Source organism: Onychostoma macrolepis, chromosome 23 (assembly GCF_012432095.1).
Source record: "Onychostoma macrolepis isolate SWU-2019 chromosome 23, ASM1243209v1, whole genome shotgun sequence".
Classification (NCBI taxonomy): domain Eukaryota; kingdom Metazoa; phylum Chordata; class Actinopteri; order Cypriniformes; family Cyprinidae; genus Onychostoma; species Onychostoma macrolepis.
Genome location: NC_081177.1, coordinates 13956205 through 13970519, shown reverse-complemented (window position 1 = coordinate 13970519; position 14315 = coordinate 13956205). Strand labels below are relative to the sequence as shown.

At 37.4% G+C, this 14315-nt stretch overlaps 1 protein-coding gene across 2 annotated transcripts; it reads right to left on the bottom strand.

The window, feature by feature from the left end:
* Nucleotides 1-2000: 2000 nt before the first annotated feature.
* Nucleotides 2001-14114, bottom strand: LOC131532270 (polypeptide N-acetylgalactosaminyltransferase 6-like). Of its 2 annotated transcripts, XM_058763789.1 has the most exons (12): nucleotides 13879-14114; nucleotides 12869-13030; nucleotides 12208-12709; nucleotides 11190-11362; nucleotides 10063-10212; nucleotides 9357-9591; nucleotides 6676-6793; nucleotides 6398-6598; nucleotides 6140-6271; nucleotides 5956-6057; nucleotides 5672-5830; nucleotides 2001-4058 (listed from the first exon to the last, which is right to left on the bottom strand). In XM_058763789.1, the coding sequence occupies exons 3-12, from the start codon at nucleotides 12681-12683 to the stop codon at nucleotides 3945-3947; spliced, it is 1860 nt and encodes a 619-aa protein (XP_058619772.1). In that variant the 5' UTR covers nucleotides 12684-12709; nucleotides 12869-13030; nucleotides 13879-14114; the 3' UTR covers nucleotides 2001-3944. The 2 variants fall into 2 exon arrangements, with proteins under 2 accessions (XP_058619772.1, XP_058619773.1); XM_058763790.1 differs by lacking the exon at nucleotides 12869-13030.
* Nucleotides 14115-14315: the final 201 nt, after the last annotated feature.

Below are 14315 nucleotides of genomic sequence, written 5' to 3'. Positions count from 1 at the left end.
AAAGGACACGTTTCTAGTATACATAGTTTTTCTCCAGGTTGTCCTTCAATCTTCAGTCTAGCTTGGAGGTGTCTTTTCTTCAGGAGTTTTTCTTGGTCGGCAAGCTCACAGTCCATTCCTGTCTGGGCCTCGAGTGACCGTCTTCGTTGAGACATCAGTCCCAGACTTGACTAAATCATTCACTAGTGTCTTGTCAGTTGTTCTTGAGTCTTTAGAAACCTCTCTCAATAGTTTTCTTTACAAAGTTTTTGAAATCTTTCACTTCCTGCCTCTGTTCTCCACTGTGTGGGCCTCTTCAAACTTCTTGATAACACTTCTCACAGCTGTTCTTGACACTTCTCCTCCTTTGTGAGCATTAATAATTATTTTTCTCAAGTCTAAACTAATTTTTTTTTTTTTTGTCTTTGCCATGATGACAGTACATATTATTTTACTAGTTGTTTTGAAAGATACTAATCCTCGGTTATTGACAAGTCATTCCACACCTCTTGGTCATCTTTTTGGCATTCATGGCCTTTTCTGGCAGCACCAGTACAACCAGATCTATAAGAGTTAAATATATCCACAGAAACATCAGCTTCACATGCATTCACAGCTGTGCCGCATTTCAGAACGTGAAGAAGAAAAGAAACAAAAAGAGTAAGAGGATCAGTTCTGTGAAATGACATCAAAAATGCAGAAAAGCAACACCCTCCTCTCCTTCCAAAATCTACCATAAACTGCTCTCGCATAACAACAGAGCCAGGGGACCAGGACATCTGTACTATCTGGACCCTTTTTTTTTTTCTTTTTCTTTTTTTTTAACAGCTGATCATCACAGCAAAACTATAGTTTGCATTTCTCATATTATCTTTTACCCTCGAGGAGGGATTCCAAAAACCCAAGCCTCTGTTGAAGATCACTGACAATGTTGATCTTTCAGCTAGATACACACATAGATAATATGCGCCACAATCATCACTATACTCAAAATACAAAACGGCACACTTTTTTTTTTTTTAAATGTGCAAATATTTTTAAAAGATTAACACATTTTATATTTTTAATGAGATGTATTTTAATTATTTTATTATTTAATTGTCCAGTTAGGACACTTTTTTTTCTACAAAATTAGCTTTTTTTTTTTTTTTTCTTTTGGCACCAAACATTTTAAACTCCAGCAAGTTCAGCTGAAGCATGATCAACTTTATCACATTATGGACCATTTTGTGAGTTACAAAGAATCGCTCACGCAATGAAATTCTGGCACTACACCAAAAAGAGGAAGTTAAAGTCGTTACACATTTACAGTAAGACAGAAAAAGCACTTCCTCTTGGATCGCAGCATTCAGTACTGTCTGTGCGCACCTGGTGTTGATATCAGCACATAACCAAACACTTGTTTCCTGAAGTATGCATCGAAACACAATGTAACAGTTACTGTAAATAGGCAGTATTAACCTCTGTGAAATTGATATTGATAACTGACTGGCCATTTACGATGAACTAGATTTTACAACAGTTGGTGTTTTGTCGTAACCATGGTAAACATGTATAAGAGATAAAGATTGAAAAGCATCTAACTATACAAACACAGAGCGCTGCAGTTTGAAATTTAATAAGACTTCAGCACAAACATGCTTGCTAAACAGCACTAACTCTCACGACACGTTTTAGGGTTAGGTTATCAGTGAAAGCGTGTTACCTGTATTTACAGCATTTCCAGGAACACCCTTCAGGTTCTCAGAGCTTATTTTTACAATCCTCTAAAACAGAAATATGACGCCGACTGCCACCTATCGGTGAACGAGAGAAATGCTCACAACCGTTGGCCACAAAGCTAACATGATGACCACCTAATAAAACAATTTTATTCAAAAAGGCCCCTGTAATATACGCTAAACAGACAAAAAAAAAAAACTCTAAATTTCTAAAATTTTCACTAAAATACCATAACTAGAACTACTACTATTGTAAAGTCATGAAAAAGAGAATAAAGGACCTCCATAAGACAATGCAAGAAAGTTTGGAAGCTTTTTGATGCTTTATTTCTTTTGCGGATCACAATAGTGGTCAATATCAAGTTATCACAATTTCATTGTGATGATAACAGCAGTAACTAGCTCTTCAATTCTGCTCCTGTAGGAGTTTAGCTCCAAACCCAGTAAAACACACCTGAACAAGCTAATCAGGTCTTTGAGATTACAAGCAGGTGTGCTTGATTAGTGTTGGAGATAAATACCGCAGGACAGTGGACCTTAAGAATCATAAACTGCTGAATAATTTTTAAACACATTTTTTAAACCGTTAACAACCAGAACAGAATGCGTTTTGAAAAACAATACAAGTGTGTATTTTTTATACATGAAAATCATCAAATATTTGAAATTTCCAATTATTAAAGAATAAATCTGTGCAGTCAAAATTCATAAATAATAATAATGTAGAGGTGAAGAGGATAAAACGGTTAATTACATGCGAAGAGTTCAGATGCAAAAGCCTCTAAACGCCACTTCCCTTTAGCAGCAAAAGCCGCTATGTTCCGACAACCAATCAGAAGGCGCGAATCGAATCATATGATTTCGAGCGGTTTCAATATAGTGGCGCGCTGAGGAGCTGATTTTTCTGTGGAGGTTGTTTTAGATTCAGATTCATAAAAGATGGAGCACGATGAAATGGATGAGCCTGTCCTACTGACATTGAATAGCAGAAGAAAACGTTATTTACCTCAAAACTTGGAAATGGCTCGGTCTCAAGTGTAGCATGCGTTCGTAACAGTTTTTCGTGCAGTGCGGTTACTTTGAAGGAATCTGATTTATTATACATCAAACAACAGCTCTATTTCACAAACGACAAAGTCAAACAAGACGCCATTCTTCTCTCTCGTATGAATGTTATGCCAGATGTATGTATTTTAATGCATTTTTAATGTTGGGTTGTTTGTGAAACGTCTGTTTTTTGTTGTTAAAATAAACATGCTGCCATTTTATACCATTGTGCTTATACTGTGTGAATCTTTTTTTTTTCCTTCTTTTTTTTAAATATTTTTGGGGGATTTTTACCTGTATTCAGACAGGGTTTCAACTGGGCCTATTTACTGTCTTGTCCCAAAGAGGTGGATTTAGCTGGTTTTGACGCAAAAGAAAATCTAACAATGTTAAAAACCAATGGATTGTCTAAAGTGAGATTTTTGAAAAAAAGTTATTTTATTCACGAACTAATTACCTTATCGTTATCTTTAAAATGAAACTACTGAACCTGATCATAAGAGCCTGATAAAAAAAATGCTCATTTAAAAGAAAAGAAGTCTGATGGATTTAGAGGGATTTGCATCTGATCTCTTCATGTATACATTAGAGCATGATTTCCCCCAAAAGACCTCAGCACACTGAAACAATCAAGGAATGCAAGTCACATGTTGCTTTATACATACTGACGGCTTCAAAAACACAAGAGAAGGATCTGAAACTACCTCTTGTGACGGTTTACTAGAGCTGAAGAAAACCCTCATCCCCTGCAGCATGTGCAAATGATTAGGATCATACAAACATCACATGTATAGTTGGCAAGGCCGGCCGTTCATTGGCCTTAACACTAACAATGTTCCAAAAATATTTAATTTTCCATTTCTTTAAAAATAAATAAAACCTACACCATTTTAAAGCAGCAGTAAACATCATCAATAAGGCAATAAATTGCATCAAGTAAACAATCTAGCTGCTGGATTGTTCACTCTGTAATGCTCCAGTGGGTTGATGTGCATGATCTCCACTGTTTTCCCTGAGCATCCTGACCCCAGTCTGATCATAATGTCTTCAGGAGCTTATGGATATGAACTATCCAATACACTCCCAGTGCATCCGCTCAGGCCTACAGTGAGTTTGTCAGCCTGAGCTGTAGCTGCTGGTCCTCCCTCGTGGGTCTTATGGGAGTGAACGTCCTTGCTCCTCGACTGGAGTGTGAGGTCAACTGAAAGTCCACTGCTGGTGATGGTCTGCTGGATTGCAGGGGCTCATTAATATCTTGTCTCCTTTTTTATGGAGGCACTTTCCAGAGGACGGATTTTTAAGCAGGTCCTCCTAAAATGAACACATGAAAAAAAAAATAAAAACTAGTTACTCGTCTGAATGGACCTCTCTCACATTTCCGGGTTTCTCAGCAGCGGAAGTCGTCATAGTTGGGTAAAATCCGACAGCAGTGAATGAGAGGGTACCACAAATATATTTTTTGCATTCCCATTTGCTCAAATAGCAAAAGAAAAACTCCACAATAGTGTTTAAGACTTTCAATCAAAGGAAAAAAATTGAGAGAGACTGATAACAGCAGTCAGACGAGAGAACGATGTCAAATTTACCGTCGCTCACATTGAGGCTGCATTAGAAACACCCTCGCATTAGCGTTAACTATTTTTTTTTTTTTTACTTGATGAAACGGTGATATAATACAAAGTATAGGGTTATAAATGTACATACATTTAAAAAAAAATATATATATATAAAAAACTTTCAAGGATTTATAATGATGATGACCGTTGAAACGCGTCATCACAGTCTTGTGAAAAGGGTCCATGGGGTGAAACTATCAGATCGCAGGAATTTAAACTTGATTTTTGACCTGAAAATTTAACATGAATATCAGGATACTGAATGCTGTATTTGGTATGCTCACCCTTTGATTAATGACAGAATTATTTAATTATTCATTCTAATATGTGACCACAAAACCAGTCATAAGTGTCTTTTTTATTTTTTCAAATTAAAATTTATACATTTTCTGAAAGCTGAATAAATAAACTTGCCATTGATGTATGGTTTATTAGGACAATATTTGGCTGAGATACAACTGTTTGAAAATCTGGAATTTAAGGGTGCATAAAAATAAATAAAAATCTAAATATTGAGAAAAATCACCTTTAAAGTTGTCCAAATGAAATTCTTAGCAATGCATATTACTAATAAAAAATTAAGTTGATATATTTACAGTAGGAAATTTACAAAATATCTTCATGGAATATGATCTATACTAATGACTTTTGGCAGAATAGAAAAATCGATAATTTTGACCCATACAATGTATTTTTGGCTATTGCTACAAATATACCCGTTCTACTTATGACTGGTTTTGTGGTCCAGGGTCACATATTTTAATATGAACATATACAGCACACTATGGTTTAAAGCCATTTTCTCCAGTCTTCAGTGTCACTTGATCCTTCAGAAATCGTTCTAATACGTGGATTTGGTGCTCAAGAAACAGGTCTTAATTCTAAAAACAGCTTAAATTTGTGGAAACATGTTCCATATTTTTCATGATTCTCTGATGAACAGAAAAGTTCCAAAGAACAGCATTTGTTTAACACAGAAATATTTGGCTACATTATAAATGTCTTTAATGCCTCCTAACGGAATAAAAACTATTAATTTAAATACATAAAATCTAAATAAAAACAATTAATGAAAAAAAAAAAAAAAAGTCCAATCACTTTTGAACAATTGTTTACATTAATATACAACATTTATAACATATTTTAGGTGACATGACATTAGTGTTTGATCAAGTTCACCTGCTAAAAAGGTTTGCAACAGACAGTAAGTAGAAGGGGACGGATGTAGAATCTGATAACAAATGGAGACAGCAAAAACGGAAGAAAGACCAGTTGAGTAATTCCTTTCTGTTCTGAGAGGACACTTACTTCTGCGAACACCCATTCTTGTTCCGGAGTCAAACTGCTGCCTTTGCCCTTCAGCGTACAGAGCTCAATCTTCACTGGCTCTGGGTAAGGAGACGCGTGTAGGCAGAGCTGTTTCCCTATGTTATGCCTCAGCTCCTTATGTGATGTATATTCAAAGTACTGAAAACAAACACATCATGATGAACATCTGTTCTCTTCGGATCAAGAAGTAAACCATAGTCAAAATGCCTTTAAGAGCACCTCTACTCTTAATATCAACGTGAATGAGAGTGATGGTACTATACCTGATTGCCGCCCATGTTGTGACATACATACATAATCACAGGCTTTCCCCCATTGTTACTTTCTCCAACATCCAGACATTGCTGTGATCCCCTATTCTTGAGCTACACACACACACACAAATTAAAAAAAAAAAAGCCCCAGACTGTATTAAAAATGGCTAATCATCATAAATGTTGCACTTACAGCTCCAAACTTGACAGGGGTGAGATCAGGGACAAAGGCTTCTGGGTAGACATTGGTTAGGTACCAAGAAAAGTTCTTGCATTGTAAGGTTTCTCTGAGTTTCAAACGGTCAGATAGATCACCGTAGTTTTTCTACACAACCATACAGGAAACAAAAGTCATGCAGTTAATCATATGCTCTTTGCTTACACTTACAGTGGATATACTGTATACACAAGGTTAATATTTTAATCCTCTGAAAGCGAAAGCAGTTCTTACATCTTCGGCCATTTTAGCTGCACTTTGGCTGCGGCGATAGTAAATCAGCTTGTAGTCATCCATCCACACCTCAGCCAAGCGCACCTGGTTACGTGTAATGACCTCTGTACCTTTGGGGAAGGTGTGAGGACTCTTGGTGCGGAACACATGACCCACGACGGAGCAGGGGATTATCTCCAACTGTCCGCCACACTGCCACACCTGACAGCACAAAACACATCCATGTTTTAACAGGTCTCATTATGGCTGCAGGTGAATTCTGAAGAGCTGGAACTGACCCTGAAAGACATCTCGATGTTTTCTCCACCCCATATCTCCATTTTATCATCGTAGGTCCCAATTTTCTCAAAATAGGCCTTAGATATAGAGAACAAACCACCGGCAAATGTTGGAGTTCTGAAAGAAAGAACAAGACAAATACAATTAGCAGGATTTGTAGCCAGAGAGCAGGTGTCAGATCCTATTACTTTTCACCTCAGAAAAACCATTGGTATGCAAATTAAAAAATAAAATAAAAATATTTATCTACATAAAACTAACAAAGAGGGAAATGGTTTCTTTTTTAAAAGCAGAAGCTATGCAAAGTGTTAATACATATGTACAGTAGGAGATTTACAACAACTATTGGAACTATAATCTATTATAACCTAAGTGGATATAACACGGTATTCATAATGTTATAAATAATCGTACATTAAAAGTTATAACCGCACACAGGCAAGCATAATTGCAGTTATGATTATTAAAAGGCATTATGCATTTATTATAATGCCCAAGTAAGAACACCCTTATAATGCATTCTGAAAACAGACTTCATAGAGTTACCAATACTGTAAAACAAATACATGTCATTAATTTCTCACTTATTTGTTCACAAATGGTTATTCCGAATTATCCAGATATTTCACCAGCTTGTTGCTAAAGGGAAACGCTGTATATACAAACAATGTAGTGACATAAGATGCGTGAGACATCATGCATCTTAAATGTGCAATTCTACACTTGTTCAAGACGGCCGCATACTGCATACAAAAATAGGTTATGAATGACTTTATTTTGATAGACCACTTTAGACATTCTACTAACTACAAGTAACTTTGCAACTACATGTCAACTAATTCTCATTCATTTACAACTACGTGTCAACTAATTCTCATTCATTTACAACTACATGTCTACTGACTGTCAGAGTAGACTGTTAGGTTAGGTTTACGGTTAGTGGAATAAATTGACATACTTGCAAAGTTTCTTATAGTCAATATGTTAAAGCATTAGAAGATATTAAGCAGACAGTCTACTAATACTCTAATGACTATTAGTTGACATGTAGTTGCAAAGTTACTTACGGTTGGTAGAATGTTTAGTGGACTATCAAAATAAAGTGTTACCGATGTGCTTTATGATAGTATAGGCTGTTTAATTAGCTGAGGACACATGTAGCCTAATCCTAGCAATCTCTTTTAAGACATGGCCATAGTAAACTCAGAGAACCTGGTTCATTTGATACTTAGTGAAACTTGAAATGACTTTGCTGGTTGTATCATTCATAAAAATCGGATTGACAGGAAGAACCTGGTGATGAATGAACAGTGTTTAAAAAAATTCCAAGCATTTCATTAACACACCACACGGTGCAAAGGCAAAGTAACAAATCACAGTGAATGTCCAGCAGGGCTACATCATGTTCAGATGCAGCAGAATACTTGTATCAGACAGAACAAATGTAAAATCACACATCTCATAACTTCCCTGGAATTGCGAATGGTCAGTATTTCCATTTATTAAGTTTTTGGCAAGTAACAAGTAAACAAACAGAATAATGGCCAGGGCCCGTATTCATGAAAAATCTTAGTGCTAAGAGCTGCTCCTAGTAACAAAATTCTAAGAAAATTCTTAGAAATGTGGGTGTTTCCTCTTAAAATTAAAGAAAAGATCCTACTAAAGAAAAAAGTAATTCAGAAAGCATCTTAACCCTTAAAAGAGGTCTTAAGGTCCAAAATTGTTAAGAGTACGAACGAGGCGTTTTAAGAGGCTTAAGAGTTTCTTTAGCAGTGGAGAAAATGGACTAAACATGAAGAGGGAGAAGAAATGTGTTGCACACAATGCATGACAGTGAGTTAATAAGACGCTACACATTAGATCATGCAGGAATCATGTTTGTGACCGATCTTATTTGAGACACGCTAACATCTCAGACACCGCGCAGAAATGCCATAGCGCCAGAAATGGACGTAATCACCACATTAACATATTTTGCAACTGGAAAAATGCAACTCTGCAGCAGCGGTGATTTGGGTCTGTTACAGCACTTTCAGAACCTCATTGTGTCGCTGTTCATTTCCTATAAAATACGTTAAGTATGACAGCATGGTAAATAAAACATAAAGAATATATATACATATATAATGTGTGTGTGTGATAGAGAGAGAGAAAACAGTAAAACAGGAAAAATTATGCCTGTACTTTCAAAGTGAAAGCTTATAAACCCTACTCTTAAAAGCGCTCTTTTATTTCAGTCTTGGACAACTAACCAACCACAGTCTTCAAAAGACTGTGTCATAGTTAGCAACGGGGTCAGCCCCGCCTCCTCACTAAGATAAAAGTTTTTGCATTTTCCTCGCTCGGAGTTATTCTCAGATTGGTCCTGAATCACTTTTAAGCTAAGACTCCTAGTTAGAAATTTTTAAGCTAAATTAGGAGCTCTCTAAACGGGCCCAGGTCATTATCACAAAAAACCTTGAGAGTAATACGAGACCCCATCTGATCACCTTGTCAAGATTTATTTTGGGTGTGTAACTGACAATTTTCATTTTTGGGGAAACAATCCCTCTAACTGATTAAAAAGCAAATACACCCGTCTTGAGAAAGGTAATTATTGATGTGTCAATCACAACAACATGAACACACAAAATTGTATTAGACCAAGGTTAAAAAAGTAAATAAAACATGCATGACTTACTTTACTGGGTACGTCTCATCTTTGCGTTTAGCGTTCTCGTAATCTGGAATGGCCTCCCAGCCAAATGTGAGACTCCAGTCAAAGTTGCCCCTGTTATGGGCACGAGCAGACGCCACAGGCTTGTGGAACTGGAAAGTGTTTAAATCAATGGTTGTGATTTCGGGGCTCACCACAGCAGTGGGCTCCTCAACAATGCGAGCAAGGAGAGGCTCGAGCCAGCCATGGAAACACTCACCTGTAACAACAAAAATAAACAAAAATAAACAACAAGTAATAAATACGCTACTCAAGCACATATGCTAAGATGACATGTATAAGATGAAAGGGTTGAAATATGTGACAAGGTATCAGAAAACGCTACACAGGTGTAACATGAGTTGCTAGGCTTCAATCCCGCCTACAGTGGCTCAAAGCAAAACAGATAAGCATCACATTCTAGCCCTTTGTCACAGCGCATAACTTTGCAAATGACATGAGTGCCAGAAGAATAAAAAAAAAAAAAAAAATATCAAATGAATCATGGGAGTAACCACTTTAAGCTCATGCCTGTGTACCTGAAGAGCAGGTTCCTGAAAAATTACTTTCCATCCAGTCGCAAAAAACAGCAAGACTGATGGATGTTAATGACGTGTTAACAGAAACTGGTCTGCTGTGTGAGACAATGGAACTGGGCTGGGAAAGCCATGAAGAGTGATGACATACGTACAGTGAGCATCTAGGAAGGTGAGGATTTCTCCCTGAGCTTTACTGGCTCCGAGAAGCCTCGCGGTGATGAGGCCCTTCCTCTCCGGCTGACGCACTACCTTCACGATCTTCAGTGACTTCACATACTCATCCAGCTTCTCATGGAGGTGTTCTGCAAGAACATACAAGAGCAAATGTACAAGACAGACATTAGTGTAAACTTGTTTTTTTGTTTCTTCTGTATTGTAAACTACCAATAATAACAATATAACAATAATACCTGGTTTGAGACTCTTTTTTTTTTCAGCAAGGGTACATTAAATTCTAAATATATTTGCTGTCAATTTTGATCAATGTTACAAAATATTTATATTTCAAATAAATGCTGTTCTTATATAATTTTTCAAATAATCCAGTTTGTTGAGCACCAGAAGGCTGAAATAATGGCTGCTGAACATTCAGCTTTGCCATCAGAGAAATTAATACAATTTTAAAATATTTCAAATATTCAAAAACGAAATTGGTTATTTAATATAATAGTATTTCACGATATTACTGGTTTACTGTATTTTTGATGAATACTTCATGAGGATAAATGACTTACAACCAAATTTTTCAACTGTAGAGCACAAGAGTAACACTGTCAATTGTAAAGTGTTCAATGTGGCATTTTTCAATGTCTAAAAATAGATTCAGAGCATGTTGCTTCCTGTGGTGAGACTTCAAACGAACTGACACACTTCCTTTATCTTATCACTTCCAGCAATAACAAAGTACCTAAAACCAGTGAGGAGATTAATGAGAACAATTAAACTAATGAAGAGAAAAATTAAAAAGTTCTTACTTAAAGATTAATACGATTAATTAATATTTAATTGCCAGTAAGTTTATATTAATACTTTCTTTACAACGCAATATGATTTCCTTTATGTTCCCTCAGACGTTTTTTTTGGCATCATTAACTGGTTCCTTGATCTTTCTACTGTATGTTTGTGACATTTTTCATTCACCTGAAGATGCACTCAGACAAGTAACATTCCACTAAATAAAACTGTTTGCCACTAAGCCAAGAACATAGACATTTCTTCACAGACATTACTTCTACAGGTAGTTAATTTTTAGAGCATGAACTGATAAGGCCGGGCCTACCTGCCATGCTGGCGTCATCCACCAGTATGATTTCTTTGAGGAAGGCCGCCGGGGAGGTGTGCAGCACACTGTACACGGTGCGCAGAAGTGTTGACCATGCCTCGTTATGAAACACAATGATCACACTCGTGGTGGGGAGTGGAGGACATCGGCGAAACTTCCGCTCAACACACCTATAAAGAACGCATGAAAAATAATAATAATTAATAAATAAATAATAATTAATAAATAAATAAATGCATATTTACAAAACACACATACATATATGTGTGTATATATACAGTTTTAGTTTATGTCTATATAATTATTATTTCAGTTTTTTTGTATTTTAGGTATATCATGTTAATCTAAATGTAAATGAGAAATGTCATCTTGCCTTCTAGCATAAATAAAATAAGTTTCATTGTTTTATGTCACTTCAGTTTTTTTTCCCCAAATAATGAAAGCATTTTTATGGTTTATTTTTGGTTAACTATAATAACCCTGACAAACATACACGCCTCAAAAAGTAGAAGGTAATATTCTAAAACAATACCCAAAATACGCATATAAACACTGTAATTATCAGTATTATAAATATGAGTACGTATGCAAATTGCTTAAGGTCTGTTACTTAACACAGTGTTTAAACATAATAAGATTCATAGGTTAACGCGTTACGTTTCCCTTTTGTTCAGTGATGCAACAAGTGAAGGTGTGATTAGAAACTGCCAAAGCAGCAAAACAGTAAAGACTCTAATCTACAATGAGTGTTTGGGCAGCATTTATATGGCTTCAGCCCGAGCCCTTAAATCAACAGATAAATCTGCACCCTTATGTTTCTGTGTAAACAGATCAAATGAGTCAACGTAAATTAAAAAGCATCTAAAATGCCAGCAAACATTACAACACATCATGAGTGCTGCCTCACTTTAACCTATGAAGGGAATCATTATTAATGGCGGATCGGTTGCTGAATTGAATGAATTGTTTGTATTCCACATTTTCTCATGGTGCCAAACAATGTGCCCATTCTTACTCGGGTGGACGGGTGTCATCTCCAAGACTGCGGTGCAAAGAGATTCGGTCGCTGGCAAACTGGTTAAAGCAGTGCCTGGTCATGCCCTCCTGCTTTTCCTTCTCCTCCTCCGCAGTCATGCTGGCTTTCTGGAAGGCTAAGCCATTGGCTCCCAGTGCTTGAGGGTCCTGAGGAGGTCTCTCAATCCACGGTTTGAGATCCACCTGAGTGTAGAAACCCGGGGGGCAGTTTTGGTCCGGGGTGGGCACCACTCCCACCGATGGGGGCTGTGGGGCTCCGATCTGGAAGGCAAAGTTATTGACAGCCCCGCGGACCATCTCGAACACCCTCTCCTTTTTGTTAGAGAGATCTTGTAGCCAGGGGTCCTGAAGCGAGCCGCTGCCAACGTCCCTCTGGAGCACCACCAGAATGACCATAAAAAGTGTGCCACCCAGAACAGTAAGCTTCAGGGGGGAGAGACGACGTCTCAGACGCATTCTGTTGGCCAATCTTGATCACCAAACTGTAAAAACAGACCACAATGATCACTTATGAAGGAAAATTATAGTTTATGTACACAAACTCCACAACAAAGCAAGCCATGGCCCACTCTTAATTAGTAAACAAAGACTGCACTGTGGACTCTCAAACGGATCACAGCAACAGAGCAAACAAACCTCACCTGACAACAAACACCCTCTGCACCTGATCCTTCCTTCGCCCTGCTGGATCCACGTGGCAGCAGGTGGCTCACCGCACACTCCCACTACACTTAATGGGTGGCGTTGGGATCTTTGCATAAATACACTTCAAAACTGTGACACGTCGCCTGTGATCTGACTAACTGAACAGGACAAAAAAAAAAAAACTGGATCTCACCATCTGCTTGGTACGAGTTTAACGGTCATCTTGGGTTCTGGCGCATTTAAAGAACTATTATTCTTGCATTTCAACCTCAAGTAATTACTTTTTCAAAATAGGAAGTGTCAGGACAGTGGAACTTATGGTGTTAAATGAATCAGTAACCTCAGTGCACACGGAACCAGTCTATTTAAAAACATCTACATCACAAATCCCAAGACGGGTAGTGGCCAACAGAGACAGGCCGACTTCTGCTATTCTTCTGCGTAGGTGTGCAGACTTACCCAATCATTCAAACTAAAACTGGTTCTCCTACATTAATACTGAGTCAGTTGAATGGTTATGAGCTCAGATGGACATTATTACAACCACAAATTATGAAGTAACATATATTGGTTAAACTGCATTCTTCCTTACTGAATAATGTGAGTGTTTCGCAAATTTCGCAAACCCCAAGTACTTCCTTAAAGTTTAAACAAAAAAAATAAAAAATAATGCCACGCAATATGACAACTAAACGAAACTTCTGAATAGATAAGGAAGTGAGTGAAGAATAGCCTATATGATGGTTAAAATGTTAACAGTATGACACAAATTTTAATCTTTCACAACCTTCTAGGAGCCTTATTTTCGAATAAATGAGGATAATGAACGACAAACGAGCTTTTGTTTGTTAGAAAAGGGTAACTTATACTATTAAACAAAGATGAAACCCGCTCATGTCAAGGAGGAAAGGAAGATACGCCGAGGTTATTTTTGTTGACAAAATACATGACGCGAAACACGTCGAAACAAATAAAGGATTCATTTAATTAAATCTTCAAAACTTACCTGTAATAATTTAAGTCAATCATGTGCTTCTCCCAGAAGCAGATTATCTAGACAGATACGCGGTTCCTTGTCTAACGCGGCACCGTTTGTTTGAGCTGTGAGTCGATGGACGGATATTGTTACTCTGTAACCTCGCGTTTTAGATGTATGTGGTTCACTAAGCGCGCGATGGTTTCACGCGACCAGCAGCACTGGCCTCCCGGCTTCCCTTTGAACGCAACAGGTGCCATTCGTTCAAATGATTGAAAGTCGTCTGGGTCCTAAAGCCGGAGCTTCCTTCTAGTGATGATGGGGATTTTGATTCATCTCAGTGATTCGAATCTGTTGAGTGTGTTCACCAAAATGATTCATTCACGGATACTTTTCTGGGCTTTACGTCTGTAGATAGCGACTTGTCTTTTAGTGAGTCGCTGAAGGATTCATCAACCGATTCGTTC